General features: G+C 41.1%; 1 protein-coding gene across 14 annotated transcripts in view; it reads left to right on the top strand.

Annotated features, from left to right (window-relative positions):
* The window catches only part of PTPRK (protein tyrosine phosphatase receptor type K), a 331989-nt gene that overhangs the window by 158831 nt on the left and 158232 nt on the right, over window positions 1–14926 (top strand). For all 14 annotated transcript variants that reach the window (XM_081907035.1, XM_081907036.1, XM_081907031.1 and 11 more), the window contains exons 4-5: window positions 10557–10638; window positions 13253–13368. In XM_081907035.1, coding sequence (XP_081763161.1) covers window positions 10557–10638; window positions 13253–13368 — 198 coding nt within the window. The remainder of the gene's footprint in view (window positions 1–10556; window positions 10639–13252; window positions 13369–14926) is intronic.

Consider the following 14926-nt stretch of genomic DNA (forward strand, 5'->3'; position numbering starts at 1 on the left):
TTAAGAAGGAAGCTCTGGATTGATTTCATGTGAGCTTGCACTGCTTATATTTCAAACCCTGTGTGACTTTGCAGCATTGGAAGACTTAGGTCCCATCATTATATCTTATGCATCTCTTTACTCTGTGATGTTCAAGTTTTTTCTCCCCTTCAGGCTACTGAAACACATAAGCCTGATTTGTCTATTAAACTAAAGGAACAGTGCGGGCAGAAAATACATGAAGTACCCAAAAGACTTGAACAGCAGAGAGCGGGTGGGCTGGCCCCACCTAAGTAAAATATAATTACCACCTTTGGGAATGTTAATATTTTTCCAAGTCCACATTTTAATATTGCTTCCCTCAAGCTTTTAAAAATGATGAATCAGACCTGACAAAATGAGACACTTGCAAACACCCACATATGCACTCAAGGTTACCCCATTATCTGAATTTAGATGATTGGGAACGGTTGATTAGATGGAATCCAAGCCCACTGTTAATATGACTTCATTTGATCCATGCATCTGGTAATTCAAAAGCTCTGGGAAATTCCCAAAGCTACTGTTGATATGTGTTCTACTCAGACTTTCATGAGGATTTTTATTTGCTTCCTTTGTCTTGCCATTTAGTGTTCACTTGGGCCACATTCTCAAGCTTACTCCTCATTCAATAAAAGTGAGAGCCCAGATTCCATGCCATCGCCTTCATGAAGTTGGAATGTAAAGTGAGAAAGTCCAAATAAAAGCAAGCATTACCTCTCATGAAAGCCCACAGTGGTAGTCATGCATCTGCAAAATGTATAGGCAGAAGACAGCTATTCTGCCAATATCTAGCAAGCGAAACCCAACAAAAATGAGTAAATTGCCAATTTTCATGCAGATCATTGCCTTCTCATTTTATTATGTCCTCTTGATTTTTTTATACCTTTATAACTCCTAACTGTCACCCTAGATGCATTTATAAATGAAGTGGGAAGTATTCTGCACTGTAATTTGTGTTTAGAGAAGAAGAGGGAAGGGTTTATTCCAACACAAGAAGAATTACTGCAGAGCACAGCAAGTTTGAAGGGAAGATTAGATGCAACTTCCTTTACTCCTTCCATCCCCTCACTATACATCCCCAATTAGCTGTGGAAGTGGAGTACCTATCTTCTCTTTTCTCAATTAGTTCCATCCTTCAAAGTTCACAAAATGGAGTGATTCTTCCATCCCTCTCCTGGACTTGGTCTCTTGGGATGGGGTTTTAAATGACTCAATGGCTCTAGAGTGGAATTATCTTTGTTCAACACTAGTTTTGAGAGCTCGGAAGCCTTTCATAATGACACATTCACCATGTGTGCCATCCCAGATAAGAAAAGCAAATGTCTAGTTAACTCTATATTGGCAAACACAACACTTAAAGCAGTTTCCATGGTGCTGTGATACAAACACAGACATCCTTCTAGCCTCCAGGCAGCGACCCACAGGTCTTGGCCCTATGGCATAGCTGCAGAAACAGGGGGTCCCTCCCCTCCTCCAGCTTATATACACTCCTCTGATGGGTTGTGTGCCCACATCCTGAGACTTCTCTTGCATGGAAGCCATTGCTGCTCTTCCCCTTTTAAGCCCTTCCTAGTTCTAAGAGATAGTGGGGAGTGGGGAAAGTAGGGAATCTACTGACCCTTTCTTATTCCTGAACCATCTGTTCTTCCTCCACAAATTTCTGCGTGCCTTCCTCTGCCTTCAACTCGCTTTGTGTCATGCCTGATTCAGTTCAGGTTTGAATTTTAATTCAGAAAATTAAGCTTTGTTCCTCCCTAATTCACTATTATGCAGATTTTTTTTTCCTTTTAAAGCCTATAATTTTTTCTGTTGACATAATTGAATGAAATTGGTAGACATAGTAGCCCCTCGTGAGCAGTTAATGACTTCCAAATTAGGGACAAATAGGTCCCTAATTTTCTTTTTCCGCGCTGAATTAGATGAAATTTGGAGAGATGGTAGTTTCTTTGATGGGATGAATATTGTCAATTTCCAGAAGGATAGCTGAAGTGGGTTTCCCCTTCAGGGGAAGCCCTTACTGGGTTTTTCAATATATTTAGGACATTTTGGATGTATCACGCTTTGGATTTCCCTGAATTCACTGCATCCCTCTACTGTTTGGTAGTCCCAGCTGTAGATCATCCCCTTAATTCATGCTACAGTGTTCATTCAGAAGGAGGGATGCACATAATTTCAGCCAGCCCCTGTTAATATGCTTGAATTGTTGTTCAACTTTGCTAGTTTTACTACACATTTCCTGCCAAAAACACTTGCCAAACAAACTCTAGAGGACTGTCTACATCGTGAATGATCCTGTGGGAGAAAGTGTGGGCTGAGCTGAACCAATGTATTTGTGTAATCAGTTGTCAGATGTAAACCTCTGCTGAGAAAATAACAGTGCGTATAGTACACTCCCCTGGTTGAATATCATTAGGAAAATACAATGGGGAACACTTGCTGACCAACTATGTTAAGTAATACTAGTGGTTTTAAGAAGAGGAGGATGGTCACTTAACTCCATTTTCAAATCTCAAGACATGCATGTGTTTCTTCACTGGAAAATCTATAAAAGGCTAGATTACAATTTTTCCACCCAAGTGTTTGATTTAGTATGTTAAAAAAAAAAATCCTCTGGGGCTCTGTCAGCAGAAAACCCTGCCGCACAGCATTGCTTAAGCACTCAAATGGAAGTAATTATGTTTTCATGGTTTCTAAATTAGCTAAGCAAAAATTATCTGGAAGTTTCACAAGGGAGATTCATTTTATTATGTCAACAAAAATTCTGTGGGTTAGGTAAAAATACATGTTGAAACATCCTTTCCAATCTCGCTGCTTCAGGAAGGAACTTGTGCTGCTCCAAAGTCTGTATATTGCAATTGCTTCCAATCTATTTAGCTCTCAAAGACCCAGTTCACACATAATGCCAAGCCAAACTGTCGCTAAGCATAAACTCACAGGTATTCACAGGGGAAAACATCATGGTCTCTTTGCTCCACCTCTAGTCCTCCTGCTGCTGTGAGTGAAGCCATGTTTGGCTTAGCATATTGCCTACACCCAGGCTAATGGTTTGTATCTCCCCAGAAAAACAATGAGCTGTAATTGGTTTGTTTTTCAGCTTAGAACTTGTAGTTTGTCTGGAGGAGACAAGCCATAAGCCTGGATAACATGGGAAGCCAAACCATGGCTTCATTTGCAACAGTGCAGCTGCAGAGCATCATGGGAAGAGCAAATCAGTCATCATCTCTCCTCCAGCAGCTTTGTTGCTTCTGAAGGAGATGCTGGACTTTTAATTGCATTGAAACATGGGAGGCTGTAGAGCTACAGTCTTCTGAGTTGGTTTAAAATTTTTTTGGTTAACTTTGCTGTGTTAAATGAGCTGACCTCCTTTGTAATGTTTCATTTTGAAATTTTAGCTTCCTGCTAATTACGTTGCTTTGAATGTACAGTATACTTTTTATTTTATTTTTTGCAATAACATTTCATTCTGGATTGTTTTATTTGATGTTTTAATGTGTTATAAACAGCTTTGAGATTCCACTCCCCTTAAAAATGTAGACTGTATAGAAATGAAATTAATAATAATAGTAATAGTAATAGTAATAATAGTCTTTAAACTGCCTACATTTAAAGAGAGAATCCTAAGAATTTTTAGTTCTCATTGTCCTTAGTGTTCTTCAGATGTCTTAAAATATAATATATATTCTGTATTTAGTAATTCAGCCAATAGTCCAGAAATACTCCTGGAGTTGCAAGAATTAGGTCAGAATGGATCAAAATTTGAAGGAAATGAAGTGAGGAAAAACCAGCATGAAGGACAAAACTCATTTCATTTCCTAGCTGAAGCGTAAGTTGGCCTTTGTGCTGTCATGATGGCAGTCCCTTCTGTCTCCAGTCCCTTAACACCATCCTTGACACCAGGCACTGGAACTGACCTGCATCTGAGATCAAGCTTCGGATAATTAAGCTAGCAAGAATCCATCTTTTCCTGTAGCTGGAGAGAAATGGATGATTTGCCGGCTGAATGATCTGCTGAAATGATAAGGACAATTAGAACTTGGCTAGCTGTGGAATCTGCCTTTCTGCTCATCTTAATGATGTAGAGCCTAGCAGGAGAAAATAAATCCTCAACCAAAAAGAAAGACCTGTCGCGTGATGAGAACAAAGTATTTGCACACGTGTAGAATTAAATGTATATTTTAAGATAAGGTGGGAGAAGCCCAGGGGTCAGTATTATGGAGGAAACGAGCAATGACATATTGCGTTCTGACAAGATACAGGCTCTTTTCCACAGCCCACTCCACAGTCAACCACCCTTTTCCAAGCCTTTCACACATCATGGCCACCTGTAATTTCCTTTGTACAGTGGTTTCTTGGGTTACATACGCTTCAGGTTACAGACTCCGCTAACCCAGAAATAATATCTCGGGTTAAGAACTTTGCTTCAGGATGAGAACAGAAATCGGTGGTGCGGTAGTGCGGCAGCGGCGGGAGGCCCCATTAGGTAAAGTGGTGCTTCAGGTTAAGAACAGACCTCCGGAACGAATTAAGTACTTAACCCGAGGTACCACTGTATGTTGATTACTAGTCCTATACTTATTTTTAAAACTTAAAAATATGTGAGCATCCAGTCACCACAATGCCTTCACAGTCATATTTGGCTTACTTGCCCTCTAAATCTATTTCTTTCTTCTGATCCTAATGAAATTCCAATGCAATAGCCCTTGGTGAAAATACATTTTCCAAGGTGCATTAGGTCTTTGGGTCCTGCCGCAGTGCTCTACAGTGTTCCAGGGGCCAAGAGTAATGAGAGGCCCTTCCTTCCATCTCTGTGCAGCTGTAGGACTACCATTGCGGCTGCTGACTCAGGGGGATTAGTTTGGTTTAAAGTGAACATGTGATAATTTAGGGGGTTCTAATGATCATTTCTTTGAGAGATCCCTATGAACCCCCAAAGCTTGTATCCTGGGTAGAGCGAGTTTTGTCAGCATGAAAATTTTCCCAACTCTCAACTTTCTGAAGTTGTGTGGGGCTCAGCAAAGCAAGAGATTCAGTCTATGGGGGCCATGATAGAGGTGTATAAGATTATGATGTGGAAAAAACAATATTTTCCCCTCTCTCATAACACTAAAACCAACATCCGATGAAGCTGAATTCTGGAATATACAGGGCAGACAAAATTAATTCTTCGCATAGGATGCCTCTGAATACTAGTTGTCGGAGGATACTACTGCACTCATCGTCTGCTTGTGAGCTTCCCATAGGCAGCTAGTTGGCCACCGTGAGAAGAGCAGGGGTGCTCTCTTATACTTTTAAGATCCACCCTAGAGCTGATCAACAATGAATGAAGCATTGTGTCAATAGTTTGTTCATTATATTACATTCTCATTTTAAATAATTATGATAAAAATGCACTCTGCCTTGATGCTGATGGCTTCTTAAAGGCTTAACAATTATACAGAAATGCTGCAAATGATCTCATGTTCTCAGAAGGTGGCATACGTGAGAAGATAAAAGACAATGTACAGGGAAGGGAAATGCCAGGCAACCAAGAACCTCAGATTTTGAGAACTTCAAAGGAACTTGGTAGGGATACTATAGGGATACGGCTAGACTTCCCCAAACCACACATAAACGAGACCTTGCCTCTGTTATTAATGTTGGTGTCATCTCTCCATGGTTCTCCTAATTCTTGACCGAACAAAAATATAAGAAGAGAGGTAATGAGTGTCCTCTTCTAGAGCCTCTCCTTTGGGAGGTTTTCTCTCACCTATTCAGCTTTTGACTCTTTTGTTGGAGCCAAAGAAACATGGCAAAAACGGGCTTAACTTAGAACATTTTCTGAAGTCTGGACTTAGCCTTTTTGACTCTTAGAATTATCCCCGTTCCTCACTTCTGAATTTAGCCTCATTTCTGCTTTGGAGGGAAAAAAGAATTTCTGAACATATAAGACATAGAGCAATTCTGGAACATAGAGCAAATCACTCTATTGATTTGTCTCAATTCAGTTCATTGGAAGTTGTTGGCTCTTTCACATTTTTTAACTCAAAGTAAATTTGATAACAATTTCCAAGCCCTTTTCGTTTTTAAAATTACTTTCCAACATTTTTATACTTTTAGGTGCTCATTAGCATTTTAAAACTTTTTATGTCCTGTTATAGTTGAACTTTATTTCAGTGAACGCCCCCCTTTTTTAAAAAAGTTCTGAAGTCCATTTTAGCTAATTTGTATTGCCTTGGCTTTTGTGTCTAAGGACCCCATTTAACTTTCTTTTTTAAGTGTCTAGAAAATTTAGCAATGCTTCAAATTGGTTTCAAAAATTCAAGTATGCAGGAGGGGAATTAAATGGAGGAGGGGTTATTTATTGCGTTTCAGCAGTTGGGATCAAGTTGAGTACAGGAGGATATGAGAGGAGGTCATATCATTTAACCAAGTGCTAAATGCTAGTGGTTCAATTAGCCATTTTGCTTGCCACTTTGGCGATGCCTGCTTTGTCAAGTGCCTGTCTTTTTATCTCAAGTTTTGAGTTTCTCATCTCACTGCTGCCAATGCAATCATGTCGGCTTTCCCATATACTCAGTGTAAAGCTGTAATTTACTATAATCATTATATCCATTCTACTTGCAGTAAAAATTATTAGCTCGGGTTACCACCAAGCAAACTCTTGAATTTTGCATTCTTAAATAAAATGTTAACGCATTCCAGTAAAATTCTGTGTTCATGATGGTGGTTTTGTCTCTAGTTAGACCAGAGTTCTCTTCTTACATTCGGTAGACTGGAACTGGGGATTGATTTGTTTGTTGAACAAAGAAATTCTGTAAGAAAGGATGTAAGCCTTCTGTGAGGATTCCTTTGGTGGGCTGATATTAAGTAGTATATAGAGATGGATTATAATAAACACAAAACGTTGGATTGTGACAGTCTAAGCTTTATATGCTCTAGAATATTTTTAATTGCTTGAATGAGTCTGTGTGAAACCTTACAAACAAACAAACAAACAAACAAAAGAAGACATATTCAGGTATTCTGATCTAGAATTAAATTAATTCTACATTAGCACACAAATACAGAAGCTCCTCCCCATTCTTGTAGAACAAGCAGCTTTCTGTATGTTCTTGAACATTTTAGTATCCTGGAAAATCTGTGTTTTTAATCCCACCTCATAAATTCATTATCTACCTCATGAAGGGTGATGGGATGGCAAAGGTAGTATGTTTCTCTCTTCTCCTAGCCCCCTTTGTATATTACGTTAATGCCTAAATAGAACACATGAAGATGCAAGAAACAAGCTGCAAAACGACACTCCTAGAAGCATATTGATTATGCACTTTTATAATGCACAATTTATAAAGGTTCTGGGAAGCATGTGGTGTCTCTTCCATCGTTTATGTTTCGGCAGAGAAACTTGCTGATTGGAAGTTAATCAGTGAATATATCCTGTTATTGAGAGATGCTAACACAGTCTCTGTGTATATAGAATATACCCCATCTCTCATCTCTTTTCCACATTGGCCACTGAACAGATATGATTATGAAAGTCAGCCCAAGGTTGGGTATATATGAATCTAGGGACATTTAATTTTGCATTTTTTTTACTGCCAATTACCAATTAGAAGCTAAAAATGTTCACTGCTCATGGTGTCATGGTAGAGTAAACTTGTTGATTATTATTTTTAAAGCAGCAAAAGATTAATTTTTATAATGTAAAAGTAGTTGATACTATTTATTTTTGTTATTGAACTTGACAAAAGATCAATAACTTGCTTATTAAGTTTCATTTATTTGTTTTCTGACTATATATCATCACAATAATCCCATGATCAAATGCGAACCTTCACTGTAGCTGTTTTCTTTAGTAAGTGCTGGACCCACAGATAGCTGAGTCGGTAGAGCATGAGACTCTTACTCTTAGGGTTCAAGCCCAACGTTTGGGCAAAAGATCTCCCCTGCGTTGCATGGGGTTAGACTCAAGGTCCCTTCCAACTCTACAATTATATGATTCTATGTGAGGCCTGCCTTTCCAGGAATAAAAGAATTTCCCATTTTTCCCATTGATGGAAGGTGCTTAACTAAAAGGGTTTTTTTAATGAATAAATAAATTCTTGAAAAAGATTATTTAAAAAAACTCTTCCCAAAAAAGTTCCTTTAAAAGAATCAAGTCCTTAAAAAAAAATCCCTAAAAAAGTCTTTAAAATAATCCTTCCTAAAATAGTCCAGTATCACCTTAGAGACCAACTAAATTTGTTATGGTATGAGCTTTGGTGTGCATGCACGCTTCTTGAGATACCTGATTATGAATGTTTTGGACTGCTGGTAGATCTCTGTCCTCTAAAAAACTGTTATATTCCCTATTAAAACTATCTAAGTCTGTATACATATCATACTTTTAAAGCACACACACTCCAAGGATTTTGGGAGCTGTAGCTTACCCCCAAAAGAGCTATAACTCCCAGCACCCTTAACAAACTACAGCTTCCTGGGTGCTGCTCTTTCTAGGTGCTTTAAATGTATGGTGTGCACTCAGCCTAAGTCTAGACTCCACTTTCTTGAGCCTTTTGTCAATTATTTTTTTTGGGAGGGGGGAGTGGAGAAGGTTCCCTCACTCCAGTTTCCTTCCAAATATTAGAATGCATATTTTTTCCTTCTTAATTTTAGAACAGTTTCCTCCAATGATGGCTGCTGTGGGGTTTGTGTTTCCGCATTAATATTGCACTGGCCACTCTGTAGGCATGGGTGTTTGAACAAGCTGGGCTCTCCCCTTCTTGCAAAGCATCTGCAAGCAAGCAAGGGGGCATGGCTAGCATTGTTCCAGGGCTTAATTGCATTAAACAGGCTGATCTGCCAGATAAATCTGTGCTCGCATCCTTGGTGGGCGTATTGGTAAAAAAAGCTGATCAACTAGGTGTTCCCTGCCCCCCCAAGCCCTTCCTACGCATCTGGGGGCGCCCCAGTGAGTGGGGGAGCTGTGTGGCTTTGCCATCGGCCTCCCCTTTCCCTGCACGCCCGTCATGTGTACCCCATCAACCATATGGTTGGCGGGTGTGCAGCTTCCTTCCCAAGCCTCCGCAGGAGGACAGCGATCCCTGCAGAGGCTTGGGAAAATCTCGACAACTCTGGGAAACGGGGGGGGGGGGGCGCCGGAGGGATCTTTGCACCACATCGCCAGATATGCTTAAGACGGCCCTGTGGGGGAGGATTTCTGGTTTCACCTCAGGCACCAAAATGTCTGGGGCCAGCCCTACTTAACTGTTATGGGTTCCGCAAAGATTTCTAGGAACTATGGTTTTTAAAGGTGCTGAGAGATATTATGAGACCTCTATTCCCTTCACAGAGCTACAACTCTCAGAGTGACTTAGCAATCAAGTCATCTTTCCAGGGGACTCTGGGAATTTTAGCTCTGTGATTGGAATCGGGAGAACTCAGTGTCACTTCCCCCTCTCATAATTGTCAGCATGGAGGCCCTAATGTGGATCACCCTCCTGCAGTTTGTATTGAGGGGAAATGTTGCATTTAATTAAACTGGCCTTTTTTGCATGAAGGTTGCATGAGTATCAAGACCACAGTGAAATGGTGGGTGAGTAAGGGTTAAAAGAAGCCTTCACTGGCAATTAGAAAAGAAAAAAGCAACACCCCTATGCCCAAAGGCAGAACTACACAGTTAAGATGATATGCTATTCTATTTTGTTCTGTTTTTGGCGCACGCACACAAACACACACACACACACACACACACACACACAGTGAGTTTTTTCTGGCTGCTTTAGAAAACAATATAAAAATACAATCAAATCCTGCTGCAAATGCACGCTAATATCATGTTAATGCTACAGAAAATAAAATCAAGCAAGAAATCAGTGTATATGTTTGGTCCTCACAGAGAGAGACTGAAAGCTCATGATTTGGGCTGAAACTGAATACTCCCTGAATTCTAGTACTTGATGCTTCTCTCTGCATCATCCCTGGAGTCTTGCAGTGCTCAGAGTTCAGGTGGGCATGGAGATAGCTCTATCCATTTATTGCGGAAGATTACACCATTTCTGCTGCTCCTATTGACACGGATTTCGGCTAGGCATCAGAGGAGCTATGATACCAGTGCCTTTATTATTCCTTCCATCACATTTTTTATCTCTTGCTTGGCAGAAACAGAGAACGAAGATAGGTACAGGCATATTAATCTTTTACTTTCAGTTTCACTGTGTATGTGGTATTCAGCTGAATTGCTGAGGTAGAAAATGCAAGGGGCCTTGTCACCTAGGCAGTATGTGAAAAATCTGCCCTCTTTTTACTGGAAAATACTTGCTTTATTTTAAAATGGTATATTTGTTCTAAAGATTCTGCATATTGCAGGCCAGAATGAGAGTGCAAGGGCACTGAAGTAGCCTTAATTAATAGCTGACCTTTGTGTAAATCAAGAATGGTGGAAAAGATTAAATTCAGGAGTGAAACCTAGCAGCAAGTTCAGCTGTAATGAAAAAGTGTTGTCTTATATCTGCACCCTGCACTGATGGGAATTCTGTAGCAGTGACGGTTGTAAACATTTTTTTCTTTCTCTTTGACAGGTAATATTTGAGGCCGAAGTCTCAGATGGAAGAAATGGCTACATTGCCATTGATGACATCCAGGTTCTGAGTTACCCTTGTGGTAAGTAATGATTAAGAGTCACATTTTTCTCTGTCTTTTTCAAGACAGGCTCAATATTGTCTGACTGCTTTTTCCATCATCCAGCCATTGGTGTCCTCCCTCCACCCTCCTCCTCTAGTTTTTCCTCTTACAAATTGTTAAAAAGTGGGGAAATGACACCTTTGAAGCAGTGAATTAATCTTGTTTTCTAGTTAATTTAAATACCTTAATTTAATGTTTCTCGACATTCACAGATGTGTAGCTTATAGTTAAATGTAGATGTATAAGATTTATATTAGTTGGTATTCCAGCTAATGAGGGAACATAACAACAGAAGTGGCTTGCTGGGTGGGGAGGAGCCACTCGACTAGCTTCCCAGTAGGTGGATTTCACTGGAGGAAGAGGGGAGAGGTGGCAGAGAGACTGGTGTAGTGCAAATGCACCAGCAGGAGGATTTAGCACTGCTGGTGCATTTGCTCAACACTGACCACCCTGACCAGTGGCGTAGCATGGGGGGTGCAGGGGGGCCAGCCGCACCGGGCACAACATCTGGGGGGGCGCACTCGCACTGGTGGAAGAGACTTGTGTGCTAAAATCCATGGGTTAGGGGGCGCAAATTACTTGCCTTGCCCCGGGTGCTGACAACCCACGCTACGCCACTGGCCCTGACGCCTTGCTTCCTCCACATTCCCTTCTGGTGGGCAACAGCAACCACCTGCTGGGAATCTGGCACAATGGCTCTGTTCCACCCAGTCAGCTATTTCTGGGAAACAGCATTAGAATCAAGCTTCTATAAATCCTATCTGTAAAATACCTATGTGCTTCTTCATGATCCTGTGAGATTTAGCTCAACTTATTATCAATATAATAATAACACTTTTAAGTGTTGTAGCAACCAATGTTGAGCAAATGGCTTTTAAAGTGTGCAGAGCCCTATCAAAACTAACAGCAAAATCATGCCTGAAGATGATTCGGAGACCCTTTAGGCCAAAAAGCAGTACATAAATAATCTATATTGATCTATGTGGAGTAGCTGAGTTGGTAAAGCTTGAGACTCTTAATCTCACATCCCCCATTGGGCAAAGGTTTCCTGCATTGCAGGGAGTTGGACTAGATGTCCCTTGTGGTCCCTTCCAACTCTACCATTTTATGATTCTCTGATTAGTATGGATGTGCTTTCTTGGACCAAACCACCTTCACGATTGTTGCCACATCCTGCAGCAGCCAAAGCTTCCGACAGGTTATCAAGGACAGAATGGTATAAATTTCATTGCAGTAATTGATTGCTAAGTGTGCAAAAACTTGAAATGATGATCACTTGGTTTGAATCCAATGAAATAGCTGTCTTTATATCCATTGAGGGTTCTGAAAAGTTATATTGGGACTACTGTCACAACTGAACCTCTGGGTCCAGGATGAACTACAAGCTTGAGAGAAGAAGAGGCTAGAATCACCTTCCATGTGTGTTCTATTTCCCACAAGTCTCCTACAATTTGCTAGGCTCCCTCAAGGCTCCTGCAACAGAGAAAAATGAAACAAATTGAGGTTTTTCATGTCACATTTTGGAAAGTTGTCACCCAACAGAAATTTGTAATACAGCATTCCATAGAGTAAAATGAGACATGAAGGCACTCTTGAGACTTCAGACTCCGAAAAGATAAACAGTTATCCATGGCTGCTTCCCTGAAACTTACATGCAAAGTTAGTAACACCTAACGATCATAGTTTGGTTTCCTGTGTCATCAAAGCCAGCTCCATGAGTTGATGCCTCCATCACCAGCTGCTTCCATTTGCAAATTTTATCCGCAAGGATAGCCATAGGTTCAATTCAACAGCAGCAGCTCTCCAGTATAGGATTGTAGGGTAGTAAACATGGCCCTTGATCCTAATTAACATGAGCCTTCCCTCACACCCCACACAGCCATAGCATTATTGAATTTTGTTTGGTTAATTGCAGACGTAATAGACTGGGCCAGTCTATTGAATTGCTAAGCCTAGACTCTTGATGTGTGGCCTGTTACCAGGTAATTTAGAAGAGTAATGCGTGTGCAAACTATGTAGCATATTTCTCTCTCGACTGCCACCGCTGCCTTTTTCAACCCTAATATTTCACAAGGATGGTTTTGTCACTAAGCTTTCCTTGAGGCAGGACAGTTAGTATGAGAAGCTTTGTCAGTGGGTCAAATGTTGCTGTATTTAGTGGTGCAGGTGATATTTACTGACAGGGATGTCTACGTGGCACTAGATCACATTATATGGAGTTAATTAAATCTGATTGTTTGTATTGTTAATGCAGTGGTTTCTCATTGCAGTGGTTTTATGTATAATGCAATGGAAGTTCACTCCAGAGTTTTTAGGCTCTTTTTTTTGTTTCACATCCTTTTACGCTTTGGCTTATTACAAATCGCTTTTAATTCATGTCTGACAAGCTTCAGCAGAGTTTGTGTGGTGCAGGAAGAAAGATCAAGGCTGTTTTGTTCTCTCTCCTTGAGTTGAAACAATTATTTTCTTTCATGTAAAAAATTAGTTTTAACCAAAGGCTGCAGTAATGTGTATCTTTGGGGAGAAGTAAATGGGCTTTTTTTGTCTGAACATATTTTTGGTAACATTTTTCTCTCTCTCCACCTACACACAGATAAATCTCCTCACTTCTTGAGGCTTGGGGATGTGGAGGTCAATGCAGGCCAGAATGCTACATTTCAGTGCATTGCTACAGGGAGGGATGCAGTGAATAACAAGTTATGGCTCCAGGTAAGGCTGATTCAATGGGGTCCATTTGTGGGCATACATCTTGCAAAAACAAAAAATGCAAGTTCTACTTTTTCTGGTTTATACAGGATAAGTCACATAACTGAAAAATGCTTTCCAATATAATTTTTTTTTTGCTTTATTTTTAATTTTCATTTATTTCATATCAAAAGATGGTTGTACTTATACAACTGCAATGCTTTTGAGTCCCCCATTTTTATGAACAAAATCTGACTCACATGAGTTGAAGATGCAGTTGTAGTTGTCAACTTACAGATTTGAAAATAAGGGACCAGCAGCCTTGAAAATAAGGGATCAGCAGCCAAAATAAGGGATTTTAGTTAACCAACAGCCAAACAAAGCCTCAGACGGTGGTTTCCACAGCACAGCAACCCGGCAAAGGGATGCAGAGGGGGAAATCACCACATTAAAGATGCTGCACTGGTTGGAGGGTATGCTAAGCAGCACATCGGGGCTGCCGTTGTCCTGGCGTGAGGAGTTCCATCGGCCCTTCCCTGCCCGAGAGAGGGGGGGAGGGAGAGAGACTTGCGCCCACGCCGCCCGCAAGCCTGGCATGAGGCGGTTGCGGCGCTGTGGTGGCCGCTGAAGCGCTGCTCTTCTGCATCCCTCCCCATCCCCTCCTCTTCCTCCTCCCTTGGGCCGCCTCCTCAGCTGCCACCTCCGGCTTCCCGCGGCGGAAGTCTCACATGAGAGGGGCTGCCTGCCCGCCCACCGCCACCCATCTCCTCATGACGCACCCCTAAGGGGGAAAAGGGAGATACAGAGATGCGGCAGCTCGTTCGCGCGCTCTCTCTTGAGGCGGAGGACCCCGAGCCGCTGCTTCCCTCCGGAGCCTGGCGAGCATGAAACCCAGGAAATTTAAGGGACATCATCAGTCCGGGACAGCAGCGGGAAGCGGCGCTGGGATAAGGGAGTTTCCCGTCAAATAAGGGACGGTTGACCGCTATGGATGCAGTGATACACTTTTTATTTCATCAAATATCTCTCTATTCATGGGCTCTGTGTTCTGTGATAGCTCAGTTATAGCCCTTTCTTATAATCAAGGTATTATGTGAAATTGCTACTACACTGCAGTGAATATTCTCTGCAGTAGAATGCTCTCTACACATTTACTTTATTTAGGCACCATAGCCACCATAAAATTGTCAGCAATATGTTTTAGACTTTAAAAAATGGGGGAAATGCAGTCCTGGGGAGCAATGTGCTAAATTTGGAATTCCTTTTTAGTGAGGTAAGGAAAAATTGTATGGTACATATGCGGGGCATATGTATCTGTGATTTTGAAAAACTATTTGTTCGAAGTTGATAGCAAATTATACCTTGATTTTAAACAGAACGTTAAACTACATCCATGTGATGCAACTGAATTAAAGAATTTCAGATTTTAGAACAGGATGAAGTACAATCACAAAAGTCATGCGGGATCAGGCCAAGGGTCCATCCAATCCAGTATCCTATTTTTATATATGCCTATGGAAAGCACATATGCAGAACTGGAGCTCAGCACCACTGTCCTCACTTCTGATTTCTGCCAGCTGAT

This window comes from Podarcis melisellensis (genome assembly GCF_964234715.1).
Source record: "Podarcis melisellensis genome assembly, chromosome: 3".
Taxonomy (NCBI): domain Eukaryota; kingdom Metazoa; phylum Chordata; class Lepidosauria; order Squamata; family Lacertidae; genus Podarcis; species Podarcis melisellensis.